This window comes from Cariama cristata, unplaced genomic scaffold, assembly GCF_000690535.1.
Source record: "Cariama cristata isolate BGI_N322 unplaced genomic scaffold, ASM69053v1 scaffold14539, whole genome shotgun sequence".
In the NCBI taxonomy this organism is placed as follows: domain Eukaryota; kingdom Metazoa; phylum Chordata; class Aves; order Cariamiformes; family Cariamidae; genus Cariama; species Cariama cristata.
The window spans coordinates 406-14876 of NW_009637529.1; the positions used below are offsets into that span (position 1 = coordinate 406).

A 14471-nucleotide genomic window follows, 5' to 3' on the forward strand; every position below is an offset into this window, starting at 1 on the left:
TGTTATTTTTTTTTTTTTCCCCTACTAGGGAGTGTTACTTTATGAAACAACATAAGCAAAACTGAAACTGTCTGTCTTCTGCAGTGCCACAAGTTGTTGGCACGGTGATGGCAAGAGGAGTTCACATTTACCTCTGATTCCAGAACTACCCTGGGTAACTCACTAGATTAAGCTCACTAAATAATTAGGTTAATTCATTAGGGAAAAACCCTGCATTTTCTTTTCGAACTTCTTATTGCCACTATAAGAATAGTTATACTTACGGTTTTTGTCGATGTTGTATTGTTTAATGTCATAATGATTTAAAAAATCTGCTTTTTTTTTTTTTTCGGGGGGGGGGGGAGGGGATCAGCGGAGGAGGGGGGGGGGAAGGTACTAGCAGAGGAGGAGGAGGAGGAGGATGGATTACCACTAACCAGAGATACACGAATGTTATCCAGCCATCTACCTTTAAATCTAATACATGGGGTGGCAGCAGAGATCACGGAAGAGGAATTTTTGGCTCCTCTGATTTTGGATCATCAGGTGGCAGCAGCAGAAATGCAGACTTCTCACAGAACAGATTCTCAGCGTTAATCAACAGTCAAAATATTGCTGATGGCTATAACGATGAAGAGGAGAGACTGCTGTAAGTTATAGTCCTGTCTCACTGAAAGTATTTAGAATCAGCAATTTAAAAGCTTACTGACTTTCTAGAGATAATGCAGAGGACATAATCATGAGGAGGAAGCTGGGACATCTAGTCGGAACCATAGAAAACACTACTTCATTTGGTTCTCTTGAGTTATGCTAGCATGGGAAGAAGGCGATCCTTGTTCTGAACCTGGGTTGGGCAGCTAGACAACTGTGATATTAGTAAGATGGTATGGTATTTAAGTTGTGGGTAGGAGGATAAGGAAGGAAACAAAGATTTCAGTACTTGAAAATAAGGGGTCAGAGCCCTTGGACAGCGTTTAAACCATTAAAAAACCCAAACAAACAAAGAAAAAACCCCACAACTCTTCGAGAAAGTGAACTCTTTGACTTAGTTTTCCTGACACTTAAGAAATCGTTCTGTCAGTAGCAAAACTATTGAAACCTGGTTTCACATGTGTGTATGTTAGAGTCAGTTGAGAGTGACCAGCAGGTTCAAGGCGATTACAGGGCAGGTGATGAGAAGCAACAAGCAGTGTGATTTCCTGAAGCAGGAAGACTTTAGAACCGCTTCCCGTTATTTTTTTAATGGAAATTTTAATTTTTAATTTCTATATTACATTAAGAAAATGCTTAATAGAGTATTTATTCAGCTTCTCAAACATGAATGTATATTGTGTTACAAACATCTGAAACACTTATGATCTTTGTTTGTTACTACGTAGTAATCTGCTTATCCATTTTACTTTTAACCCTTTCATTGTTCGTTTGCATTTGGATTTTCTTTTCTTGATGTAGCTTCTATTTCTTTGCATTTGCAATATCTGGATTTTTATGCTTTTGATTCTCTTCCAAAAACTTATATGGAACATGTATTTTTTTTTCCCCCTCCCTCCCTCTTTTTTCTTTTTTTTCCTCTTTTTTTCTTTCTTTTCTCACTGAAAATTCTCCCTGAATTTTGCTATTTAATGCTGTGCATGTTCATGTCTATTGTAAAATTGACTACTATTGAGAAGGTTTTAAATTGTATTATGATCTACAGCTTCAGGGAAAATCTTGTGACAGCATATGCCATACAAGGATTAAAAGATACTTTGTGTGTTTTCAGAACTTTTTTTTTTTAAGATCTGATTTGATTTACTTGCAGTTAGATGATAAAGTAAAATGCTTTGAAGGGACATTTATGTATCTTGCCAAGTAAGTGCATTTTTTCCACAGAGAACTGAGTACTTCTCTTGTTCATTCTGACTAGTGTCACACTTCATTAATTTTCATGGTAGCGGGTATTTGAATCTGACTTTAGATTCAAACTAGGCAATTGCTTTGGTGGTTTTGTTTTGACCATGTAATTCCACCTTCATCTGTGGTTTGGTTTGGTTTTCTAGTGAATGTGTAGTGAAAGACATGGAAATTTGGGAATCTTCAGGACAATGGATATTTTCATCTTACTCACCGATGAAAGAAAAGCCAAACGTCTCAGGTAGGTAATGTTTTTAGTGTTGTCACGTATTGCTGCTATTGAGGATGTTTCTTACGCTTGCCCACACTGTTGTACCTCTGTAGAACCATTTCCATGGTGATGGTTTGCCTTGTGATGCAACAGAAAGGAATATTGGAACATTGGAATACGGCAAATTCATTCCGACATTCACATCTCTGAAGTTGTGTAACGAATCCTTTTTGTGTCTCCAACTGCGACTGACTTACTACAGATAACGTACCAAGGCCCATTTCTTCATAACTATAGAGGGCAATTGGAAGTACGAATATATTTTCTTGGAGGTTTTTGATTAATCCTCTCCTTACAGGCTTTCCAGATTTCTCGCCAGAAGAGTTGCATCTGGAGTATTATATCTCCAGAGCAAACAATAACATTCAGAACTATGTAAGTATTTAAAAATGCTGACCTATGTGGACACGTTTCGGGGTAAGACTTGTTACTATTCTTCAGGTGGCAACTCTTGACTCATTTAATTACTGAACTCTAGAAGATTATCAGAACACCGAAATATTTTTAAATTACTGTGCACCAAATAGAATGCAAAAATAGCTGCTAGTCTGTATGCTCTACAATAACTTCCTATTTCTGTCCGAGATGACACACTCAAACTGTCAGATCTGAGCTTCTAAAACTGGTGGCCTTGACACGTCAGTTCCTACAGAAAGTGGTGGAAATAGACTTTTAGCTAGTCTCAGTTAAATGTATGGTCTTTTCTCAGTCTAGGCACTCCTTGACTTAGTCTTGTCCCTGCTCTTGTGTGTTATTTGTAGAAGTTATTTGAATCCTGTCTCAAAAGTTTAATACTTCATATGCTATTTGTCAGTTTGATCATTAGAGCTGGTTATATAGTGCTTTAGGTAGAACACTGGGGAAGTTTATTTGATCTTGTTCTTTTATATACCTTTGTTGCAGGGAATTAATGCTGAAAAGAGCAGATAATTCTGAAGGAGTATATATGTTTCTAGAAAAGAAGTAATACACGTGTTTATATAAAAATATGTCTAAATTTATATGTATTGTTTCTCCCTCATAGTCCTATCAATATCAAGGAAGCTAGCAGAGTTTAATGTTGTGCCAGGAAGGGGATTAGGCTATTGGATAGATGCAAGGACAAACTAATTCAAGCTACAGTGCACTCTTTCTTCTTCTGCTTGGTTCTGTATTACAGAAGGAATTGCTGTTGTCACTACTCTTGCTTCATGTGTTTAAAATTGCCAGAATTGCATTTTCAGAGACAGGAGATACTTTTTTTTTTTTTTTAAACTTCAATTAAAAAATAAGCTGAAATGATTAAACAATGCAGTATACCTGACTATTAAAAAAAATCCGTCCTCTCACTGAAGCACTGAGTGCAAGTTCATGAATGTCTTGGTGTATAGAGGATAACTGTATGATACAGTTCTCTCACAAAGTGTGTAAGTACAACATGTCTTTTCCAAAGCATGTTTCTATTCTTAAACTGGGTCAAAATCTGAATGTTCTCATCTGTTGTGTAAGATCTGATACCAAGCAACATGATCTTCCAGCATGTGACTAGACACAAAAGAATTATTGATGTTTGTGATGTAAGACTCTTTTGAAAAATTAAGGAATTTATTTACAAAAAGATTACTCGTTCCACTCTTACAGGCATTTGGGACATTATATGTTTTACTTGTTTAGTTTTTAAGGAAAATTCAATTAGGCTTCAAATAAGGTGTGTTGGTAAACTCAAATATAAGAAATTCAGGTTTGAAATTCCTGAAAAGCTATTTAAAAACTTTCCAATTTCTTGTTTAATACTTTAATCACAGTTATCAATACACAGGTACTATTTATTGCTAGCATATGTTCGGTGCAGTAATCTGTTGGATCATGTTAAAGGGGTTGATTTAAATTAAGGAAGTTAATTTCTGCAAAGCTAAATATCTTAGGATGATACTATTAAAGTGTTCTGAATTATAATGTTTTGAAAGTGAGCATTTTTTTTTTTTTCTGAAAATGTGGAAGAAGCTAAGCCAAACCTTCGGACTTCAGCTTAATGAGTGAGCACATAAGTGGACAGGCCAGAAATAAAATAAAGATTGAAGAGTTTGAAGAGTTTGTTCTCATATACTTAAAACTTATATATTCTGTGTATAGTTTGGGTTTTTTTATCCCCAAGCACCTAATTCAGATAGTGATAGAACTTAGATTTAGAAAGCCCCAGGACGTTTTTTTTTAATCTTCCTGTTATGTAAAGTAAAAAAGTTGATTTCAGGGCAATTGCAAGAGAATTTAAAGGAATTCCATGTTAATAATAAAAATTTCAGCTCCTCACCTTGAAGTTTCAGGAAGGCAAAAATCTTGTCGTCTTGGCTTAACGAAGTTTCTAATTATAGAAATCTTCTTTCAGTTTAGTTGTCCGATCACTGTATTTTCCTTTTTTTTTTTTTTTTTTTATGTCTTCACCAATAATAAAAACATGCTTTTCTTTCCCCCTCTTCAGATAAACTCTGTGCAACAGTTAGCAAAACAATGGAAAAATCGGCTGCTTCAGTTGAAAACTTTAAATGCATCCACAAAAGCAGCTTTGGTAAGTGTTAATGAAAGGTAAATGTTCCTGATGTCATTTTTTTATTAATCTTGGGTAAATATTTTTCTTCTCACATCCTACCGAACTGTCTTGCAAATGCCAACATTAATTTCTGTTACAAAGACTTGTAAGACATGGTAGTTGTAATATGCCACCATGTTATTAATGAAGAGCTCTTGCAAATGTTCCATAGAAACTTCAGCTGTTACCAAAGTTTTTAACTATGCTTCTACTACCTTTATATAAATAGGTGATAGGTATTGCTTTGAAGATCGCAGGATACTATTTCACAACCAAATATACATGATTCTTTTAGGGCATCCTTGTTAGCACTTAAATAGCTGAGACATGAAAATGTTTGATTCCTCGATTCATCAGCGCTTTTGTGGTAGATCTATAAACTGTTCTGAAAATCTCAACTGTGATATGTTATATTCTGAAACACATGTGGCAGGAAACTGTTTGGCTGACTGGCAGCATGAAGACATTGACAGTAATCTTAGAACACTCCTGGGAACATTAGAGCAAGTGGAAAGGGTGTAAGGAAGAACTACATAAGAGAATAAAGATTGCAGTTTGAAAACTGCCCCAGCTCTGTGTTTTTTATAGGTGATAGAAGTGTGACTCAATATTCTAGCTCTGCCTGAGTCAGGTGAACATGAAAGTCTATGAACACAGTTTTGGGTCTTACATCCACCTTTCTCTGGAATCATGAAATCAGTGAATTGCAGGCAGGTATTGTAAAACCCTTTAGTTAACTAAGGAAAGTAGTGAATCAGGATGGTTCCATATTAGCAAGGCAGCAGCGGGATCCCAGGTTTGGAATGCTATTCTTGCAGGCCACATGAAAGTAACCATAGCTTAAGGTTGGGATCTGGACACGTACACATATAGTAAGAGGCAAATAGACAAGCCACCTTTTCTTCCATGTGGTGATGTCGACTCTTCCAAGGTATAATCAGCAGACCAGACTGGAATTGTCCTCCAGGCCATCTTAGGATACATAGAGCATTTTGGTAACATGTCAGAAGAGAATGCTTGAGTTAAAGCCAATGTTAAATAATCACGGAGACAGGAAGTAGTTAAGTGGAGTCTGCATGAAGTGCATTAAACTTTTAGAAATATGATCACACCCCTTGGTACGTTCAATGCTGAAGGTGAAGAAGTGAGATTTGGGCTTTAGCACAGAAGAATAGATGTGCTAAGGTGAGAGAACAGAGTAAGTCAAAGCAATGACATAGATAGGGTTATAAAGCTAAGAGATGAGAACAAGAGCTGAAAGATTTTCGGGTCATTGACTGACAGACAAAAAAAAAATCTATAAACTGTAATATATTTGTGTTTCTGGAGTGTTTCACTGTTTCAGTGATAGCCTTAAAGCATTTCATTCATAGCTGCAAGTGCATGCAATTGTGATGCAAGTGATCAGTGTCTAAGTTGTATTAAATGGAACTGGGCAGCTATATTTTTGCTTCAAGTATTTATTGAAAAACGTTTCCTTGCTTTGGAATCTAGTTTTCATTTATGTATTTGTATTTTTTTAAGCTATCTGAACTGAAAAACATGGTCACTCAACCATTGCCTTCCTTTGGATTTGGAGGACAGCAAACATCAAGCTTTGGGTTGTCAAGTAAGTTCCTGTGTTGAGAACCAACAGTTAAATGTTTTCTTGGGTTTTTCTTCTGCATTATTGAAGTACAGCACTGGTTTAGTACCACAGGTGTGCCCATTCTAACAATTTTTTTATAAACTTTGTAATTGCAGGCTTTCCTGTGAACAGCAGCAGTAACAGTGCCAGCAGTTTCTCCTTTAAAACAAGTTCCAGTCTTGTCAGTGCATCGTCTGGAAGCACCCCTGCTTTTGGGAGCTCTGCTGGTTGTAATCCTCCTGCGTTTGGTGTGACATCCTCCCCTAGCACAGCCCATTCTGTTGGTTTTGGCAGCCTGGCGGCTCCATCTGCAGCCTCCTTTTCATTTAAAACTTCTGAAACAACTACTAGCTTCGGAACTTCTGGGTTTTCAGGGTTTGGCAATTCTGCTGCTGTGAACTCTTCAAGCACCACTCCACTTACAGCCTTTGGAGCTTTTAATGCACCAGTGGCAGCTTCTCCCTCACATTCAAGCAGTACTTTATCTGGACAGACTGCCAGTACCTCTGGACATAACTTAACATCAGTGTCTTCTCCAGTCATAAACAATACTACATCAGAAAAGTTATTTACACCAAAGAATGAATTATCAGCTGAAGAGTTGAAACAATTTGAAGCAAAAAAGTTTACAATGGGAAAGATTCCTCTTAAGCCACCACCGTTAGAACTTTTAAATGTTTAGGACTTTTAGGTTTATTCTGAAATAGGTTTTTTGTAACTTGTCTGATACCTCAACTACACAATTTTGTTGTTAAGTAATGAAATAAAATGCTTCCACTTGAGTTAATTTTCGTTTCATCTCTAAGTCTTCTGCAATAATAAACTCACAGGTATAAACATTTGAACAATGTATTTTATAATTTCTTAGTTATTTTAAATGGACCTTTTACATCCAAGAAATGAAGTAATGAAAATAAGTTCCCTTTTATATTCTGTATTGTGAAATCCTGGGAAAAAACTATATTCAAAAGGCTTTGTCAAAAGCAAGAATGCTTCGGTGGGGTATTCACAGCTTGCTGTGAGTAGAATGCTAGGAAGAAAGGCTTGCAATGCAAGACTGCTTGTTGTGGGACCACCTTGGCTTCTGCCTCTTATTTAAAGGGTTCGTGCAGCCTTTGACAATTGTCTTTGGAGGGAGTGGGCTCCTGTGTGGTCTGTAACTAGCTATGTGCTTCTGTCACCTGGGGGTCAGTTACCTCTCCCAGTTGATGCAATTCAGCTTTTGTTAGTTCTGCTTGAGGTCATAATGCATGCGTTAATGTAATACAGTTGGGTGAGGACAGCCTTGAAAGCATTCATAGTGATTAAGAGGCTTGTGCTTTGTTATGTTGACACCTTTTAGATAAAATTTTGCAAGCAGTTGCAAAACTATGTACTACATTTATGTGAATTGATAGAATTTTGTTGTCTGGTTCTCAAAACTTGATGGGTGTATATATGAGCGATACCTTTTCTGAATTGATGATACTAAGGTATGTATTTTGCGAAGAGGAGTCAGAAATCTTCCAGAGGAGGTACTAGAGTCAGGAGGAGAGAACACTTGTTCTTCACCAGGCCCTCCCATTAATGGTTTAAAATTACCAAACCTCACATTTAAGAGGAAAGCAAAAGCTTACTCCAGGATATACATAAATAAATTGTTTCATTAACACTTGAAAGTAACATTTCACAGGTCTTGCTATGGAGCCATGGTCCTGCTTAAAACTTCACCATAGCCGTTTCCTGCCAAAGGCCCACAGCATACTGGCGTGCTCAAACAGTGTGCATGTATTATTTCATGCATTGCTACTAGGCTGCAGGCTTAGTAGAAATCCATGTTCCTCAGTCTCTGTGCTCAGTGTAGATGCACCAGAAACTTGCATATGTTATAGTACTGGGCTGCTTATGTGGATTTTTCTAGTGATTGTTTTGTAGATGAAATAAGGCATCTGCTTTTTGTTATTGTTGTTAATGACCCAGTGCAGGCTTCCTGCAACTCACAAACAAAATACTGATATGTTGGCCCAGAGTTCCATTTAACTCTTATGAAATGTGTTTTTCCAAGTGGGGCCTCCAGAGCAGTACTAAGACTTGTACAAATTAAGAGGACACATCCATCTGTCAGGGCTCATTTAGCTCTGGATTGTTTATGCCAGTTACTCAGATTTTGACACAGGAACTGAAGAACGTACCAAAAGTCCGTTATGCCACTGTAGTTGAAGAAACCCTCCATCTTTGCAGAAATTGTTAAACTCACTTTTATAAAAACTTTAACAACAAGCAAAGAAGTGTTTGTGGCTTGTCAGATGAATTCTCTAACTGCCTGAACTCATTCTATTACATGCTATACCTTTTCCTGTATTTCATCTGTGAAACCTTGGTGGTTCTCAAACCCAATTGTATCAGAAAGCTACAAGGTTTTTTTAAAGTTCCTGTAATTTTTATTATTATTTGTATTAAAGCAGCATTGTAGCATGGCAAGAGTATATTTTGGGGTAAAGGTACAGAATTAAGTCCTGCTGATAACCTTAAGGATCCCATGGCATGTTTTAGAGGACTGTGGATGGTTCTGTCTTGCATTTAAGGTAGTAGTAATTTTGAAGTCACCTGTGCTTTTTTCCTCAAGTTCATCCTCTTAAATGACTACTTTGACAAACAATCAAACGAGAAGAACATTCTAAGTAACAGTTCAGGACAGGCTACCTCTGACAAACGCCAAAGCTATCTTTACGAAGTTGAAGTGTCTTTATACACAAGGCCACTGCAAGATTTTTGAGCTTCCATACCTCAGTGCTGCTGCTGTGCTACAGAAGAGCTTAAAGCAGCATTAAGTGAATGATGAGTGAAAACTTTTAGTCTTAGAGTATCTTAGCTGGGCTGTTGCTGCTAAGCTGCACTAAGAGCTTTCAAGGCTCAAAATTGTGCAAGCACTTTTAAGTGGAAGTGCTTTTGCTTAAACAAAAAAATTTGTAAGGCCATGAAAAATCTGGATAATCTACAATACAAAAGAACATTGGCTACATGTTCTCAAACATCATTCTAACCTACAGGGACCTAAAGGAAGAAGATAATTTTGAAGTCTTACATCACCTTGACATGAAGAAATAGAAAGGTTAAGGGAGGTATTCCTAATTTAAATGACAATAAAAAATCATGGTTGGTCAAATTTTTTGAACAAATGCATTTTTTAAGATCACCATCTCACACTCAAAGATCAAAAAATCACTATTACAGAGATATTAAGACTTGGTGTTTATCCCAAATGGAATTCTGAGCATCTAAAAAGCTAGCAAAGAACAGTGTGATATGATTTAGCTAGCAACAGGCACGCTGTGTATTTAGCTGCAGAAATAAAGGTAAGGTTAGGATAGAATAGAAAGAAATAGTATTGCTCTAGTGGGCTTACTAAACTGCAGAAAATAAGCAACAATTTGTCAGTAGATCAAAGCAATCTTTCCCAACATTTGCACTTTTTTTTTTCTCCTGGTGTGCTTTTGGTATACTCGATATCAAAGCTGGTTGCAGGTACAAAGGCAGCTAAATACCATCTTCCTTTTAGCTACAATCCTTTCCTTTTTCTTAACTTTTCTTTTTTGCAAATGCTTTTTTGTTTGGTGTATGGCTGCTCTCCAGAAGGTCACAATACTGTGGTCTGACATATAAAAACACATACAGGGTGGCAGCAAACTCACAGATGTCACCTACTCTACTTTGTTTTAGAACAGGAAACACAAGGTGAATGTCCAAGGAAAGAGGTGTAACGTGTCCTGATTAGCAGGAAAACTTGGTCTGTGAAATACGCTAGAACATTCAAGCTCCATGGGCTATTTTGAAACACTTCCCTTACTTTGAAATAACAGGATTTATAAGTCACTGAAATTCTTGTGGTATGGTGCAAACAACTAATTTGAAGAATGATTTGAAGTTTTGGTTTCCAAGAGATCACGGTTTAATCCTCAGACAGCGCACTTGAGGCCAGCTGCATACAGGAGAAAAACCCTCCACTGCCCCAGCAGAGGAAGCGACCCAGCAACTAACACATGGATTTTCTCTGCCCTTTTTCCTCCAGGTGATACTGGCAGCACAGGGAGATCTCAAAGTGTGAGGTAGTAGCAGAGAAGGGGAGGGTGGGAAGTGAGCCTCAGAAAGCATTACAATTTTGTCTTAAAAGTTAAGCATCATAGTAGCCATGGGCTCTGTAGTTCCACTATATGCAGGGGAAAGTGGCAAGGTAGCCTTACATTGAATGAAGGAAGATGGGCTGCAAATAATCAACTGACTAGGTTTCAGCCTCAGAGAATAAAGCTAAGGACATCAACAACAAGAAGTTAACAGCCAGAAGGATAAGGAAAGAAGAGCTTTCACAAACATATCTGGGGGGAAAGGAATACAAAAGGCCTATTAATACAGGAGCACTGAAATGAGATTTATAACTCTGAAGTGGTAGAAATCTATTTTAAAAATACTTGAAATGAGGGACAGTTGAAAAATCAATGAGGATGTAATGCAGTAACTGATAAAAGGCAAGTAAGAAAATATTTGTGAAATGTGAGCTTACTGCAGCACAGTGGGAGTCCAGATAATTTGCTGTACTGGTCAGTAAAGGAATCCGCTAATGGACTTGCTATAGTTCTGATAATTATTCAGAAGAGTGACAGAGCACTCCTGGGATGTGCTAGGAGACTGAAGAAGTAATATATCTTGGCAAGCAAAGGTATTTATTTTGTTGATGGTTACAAATAATTTGAGGAGATTCCAAAGACAGATCTTCTGGCTTTTAGTAAGGCATTTGGTGCAGGCATGTAAGAGGTGTCAGCTGTTTATGTAACAGTGATTGGAGTTAGTCATTAGTCAGAAACACTGACAAGCAAGTGAACGCTTTTTGTTTATAGCCCACCTCCCATGCCCTAATGTAGAGGATAGAGAGAAACTGTAATTTGGTATTTACCTGCACAACAGTGGAAGAAGAAAGCCATAGGTTGTATTTAGATAATTTAAGCAGATATCTAATTGTGTTCGACCTAATATAAGCCAGCAGCTGAAGGAAAAAAAATCTAAACTACTAATATTCAGGCAGACAGGGAAAACTGTAGAGTGGAAAGGTATTGACAGTATGTGAAAGATGAAGCCACAGTGGTTTAAATCAGTAAAATCTAAATGTAGTTTGAGTAAAGTCAATGTAGTCTGAGCTGTAGGAATCTCCTACAGCTGCAGTAATGCTGCGTTTGGTTCTGGCACACAGTTGCCAGAAAACTGCATGACAAGTGGAAGCAGATTCAGAGAGCAAGCAAAGTGATTGGAAATGAGGATTTAGCAGGAAACTGAAAGGCTGAATAATTACTGCTTGGTGAAAGCAGAGGCTGTGGCTTGGAATGATCATCTTATTGAAAGGGTACCCTCTCAGAAAGGAGGAAACGTGATTTTTTAAAGCATCTTGATTAGTGACCGGAATATTGCGGTACTTCCTCAGAGATGTCTTAGACAGGCGGTTTCCCCCCTGGGAAAGTCCTTTTCTTCCTCTGTTAAGATCTGGCCAAGCCAAAACACTAGAAACAAATCCCTACCTGTCAAGACTAACAGTACATGTCCTCAGAGAGGCAGCAGTCAACGTAAGTAGATCCGAGTCCTTGCCTTTGAGTGAAAATACACTAGCACTTGTAAAGAGAGTGACAAGACTGCAACGCTGAGCATTTGGGGCAGGCAGCTGTGTGTGCCTGCCCCCTCTCCCGGGAATGACTTAGGGGCTGGCCATAAAGAGGGAACCTCTCTCCTCTGCGTTTCAAGAGGCAGATTAGCTCCCTGACACTGGGAGTAAATATGCCTCTTGGTCTTGAAACTCTCACTTGCAATCACCTGGGTTTCCTGCTAAGAATAACCAAGCGAAAAAACAGAGAGTAGTTCTTAGCAACCCAACCTTAGGCAATATTCTTACTTAATCTGCAATGCTGTTGCAAGTTTTCAGTTTGGTCTGCAGAATAAAGCTAGGTACATTCTTACAACACTCGATCATGCAATGGGCTCCTTGGTGGGACTTACCCTCCTGCAAAAGGACAAAACCAGATCTTAAAACGGAGGGAAGAAGAGCAAGAACAAGATTTAAACGTCAGCAGGCTGATCAACATTTTTGTTCGGGTACGCGGATTGTTTTGTCTTTCCTCCACAGGCAGTAGGGAATGTCATGTCACATGAGAGACATAAGAAACAAGTTTCTCCTCTTACCCCTTCCAGCACGCAGATGTGTTATGTTGCTAATTGCATAGTAGTCATCAGAAAAGTGATCTGGTGGTTTTAAAGTACCTGCAGCAATTATATCCTGTTCCACCTGAATTTCTGTTTCGTTATGGCAGTGCGCTTTTAGCAAACTAAATGCTTTCTAGTCAGTGTCGAGTCATGCTTCTGTAGGTCTTCTGTGGAGCCTTATCTTTGCAAATCACATGAAATGTGCCTATTGCATATGCCCTGCAACATAATTAGATTATTTCTAATTATACAAAATAAACCCACCCTCCTGTATGAATCAAACAAGCGACATTTGCGTATGTGCATGTAAAACCACGTCACATCTCTTTTAAAGGGAGATTAATGAGGTACAGTTTTGATCTCTGATAGCTTAGCTTTTCTGTCTAACCAGTGCTGTTGCATTTTTCTCAGCCTGACAAGTATCTGTACAGCTCTGGCTTGTGATGCATTTCAGTATTAAAGCACTCCTTACAGTCACATGATATTTTGTTCCTGTAGTCTACTTCTGCAAGTATGGGCTTCCCTTGAAGTATCTGCAATGATGAAATAGAACTAAAATCATATAGAACTGAAATAGCAGTTTATAACCATGGGTTGCGTTTTAAAAAAAAGAGCCTGGTATCACTTACTGTTTCTGTATGATAAATGGACAGTAGATGAGGTGGAGAACCACCCTCTGTATTTGGTATATATTAACTCTTTTGGGGTAGAAGAGAGCCTTCAGTGTTCTCCCATGGCCTTTGTGCTTGCTCAGCAGCTCCCACGGGGCTGGGGACCAACAAGCCCTTGCAAAGCAAAGCCTTGCTTGAACTTCACTGTAGGAACTTGGCATAGCATAAGAGAGAGACCCAGCCTGCAGGCAGATCTGCCTGCCTTCAGATAAGGTTGTCTCAAATTTCACTGCCGATCTTCTAGCCTAGAGCCTGCTTCAAACATCTCTGTCTCTATCTGACCTACCTGTTTTCCTGGAGACTGATGCCTTTATGCCCTGCCTTGCATGCCTCCCACTCCCCGCAAGCTCCCCGGTCCCCCGCTTTTGCATACCAGGGGACATGACTCCCTTGGCCTCCCCATGCAGGTTTTGAGGAGGGAAGTGGCCACCAGAACCCCCTCCTCTCCAGAGGTCTGTGCCTCTTCCTGAAGCCTCCATGGGAATTCACATGTGCATACAATGCTGATGACCCTGTCAGGACACAGTATTCATGAATTATTTGAGATGCCTCCAAGCCAGCCCAAGAACACAAGCAGAGCCGTACATTGCAGGTAGGTCCTGATACAGCTCCAGCGTGACTTGTCTTTCCAGCTGGTGCTGTTTCAAGCTTGTGTCCCATTAATGCCTTTTACTCACACATGCAAGCCCCGTATCATATGAGGTTTCTAGCAAAATTAATCCCCCATAACCTTTAATCATCTTCTATAACCACCAGTCAACTCCTCCCACAGTTGTCTTTTTGCCTGTACTTCTCAGGACCACACCTAGAAACTTAGCGATGTTAAAGCTCGCCCCCAGCTCTGACAAGTGAGCGCTTCTGGTTCTCCAGACACTTGTCTGGAACAGGTCAGAAGGTTTATTTTCTCCTAAAAAACACTGATACAGTGATGTACCTTCCTGTCTGTCCCCCCACCCCTTCAGGAAGGAATGTGCTACAGGGATGGTCTCTATTCCCAGCTGTGCGGTGGAAGCAGAGGCAGCACCAGCTTTTTGTCATTCATCAGATGTACAACCCACAGAAGGAGGAAGCACCTCCAGGCCTCCGCACAATAATGACTGTAGTCTAACTACGCTCTAATGACTGTCTGCTAACAGTTGGTTAATTGTCTGTATCTGCTAACAATCAGATTAACTTTCTCCAATTTTCCCCTTCTGAGCAATGCTGTACAAAAGATGGGGGGGGGGGGGGGGCCAAAAGTCTCCC

The 14471-nt window shown here is 39.0% G+C and overlaps 1 protein-coding gene across 1 annotated transcript; it reads left to right on the top strand.

Moving 5' to 3' along the window:
• Window positions 1–382: 382 nt before the first annotated feature.
• Window positions 383–7018, top strand: NUPL2 (nucleoporin like 2; the record flags this gene model as incomplete). The annotated part of the gene is made up of 6 exons (XM_009708376.1): window positions 383–628; window positions 2019–2113; window positions 2442–2518; window positions 4602–4688; window positions 6234–6318; window positions 6453–7018. Coding segments are annotated over 6 exons (1156 nt in total), but the record flags the coding sequence as incomplete, so codon positions are not given.
• Window positions 7019–14471: the final 7453 nt, after the last annotated feature.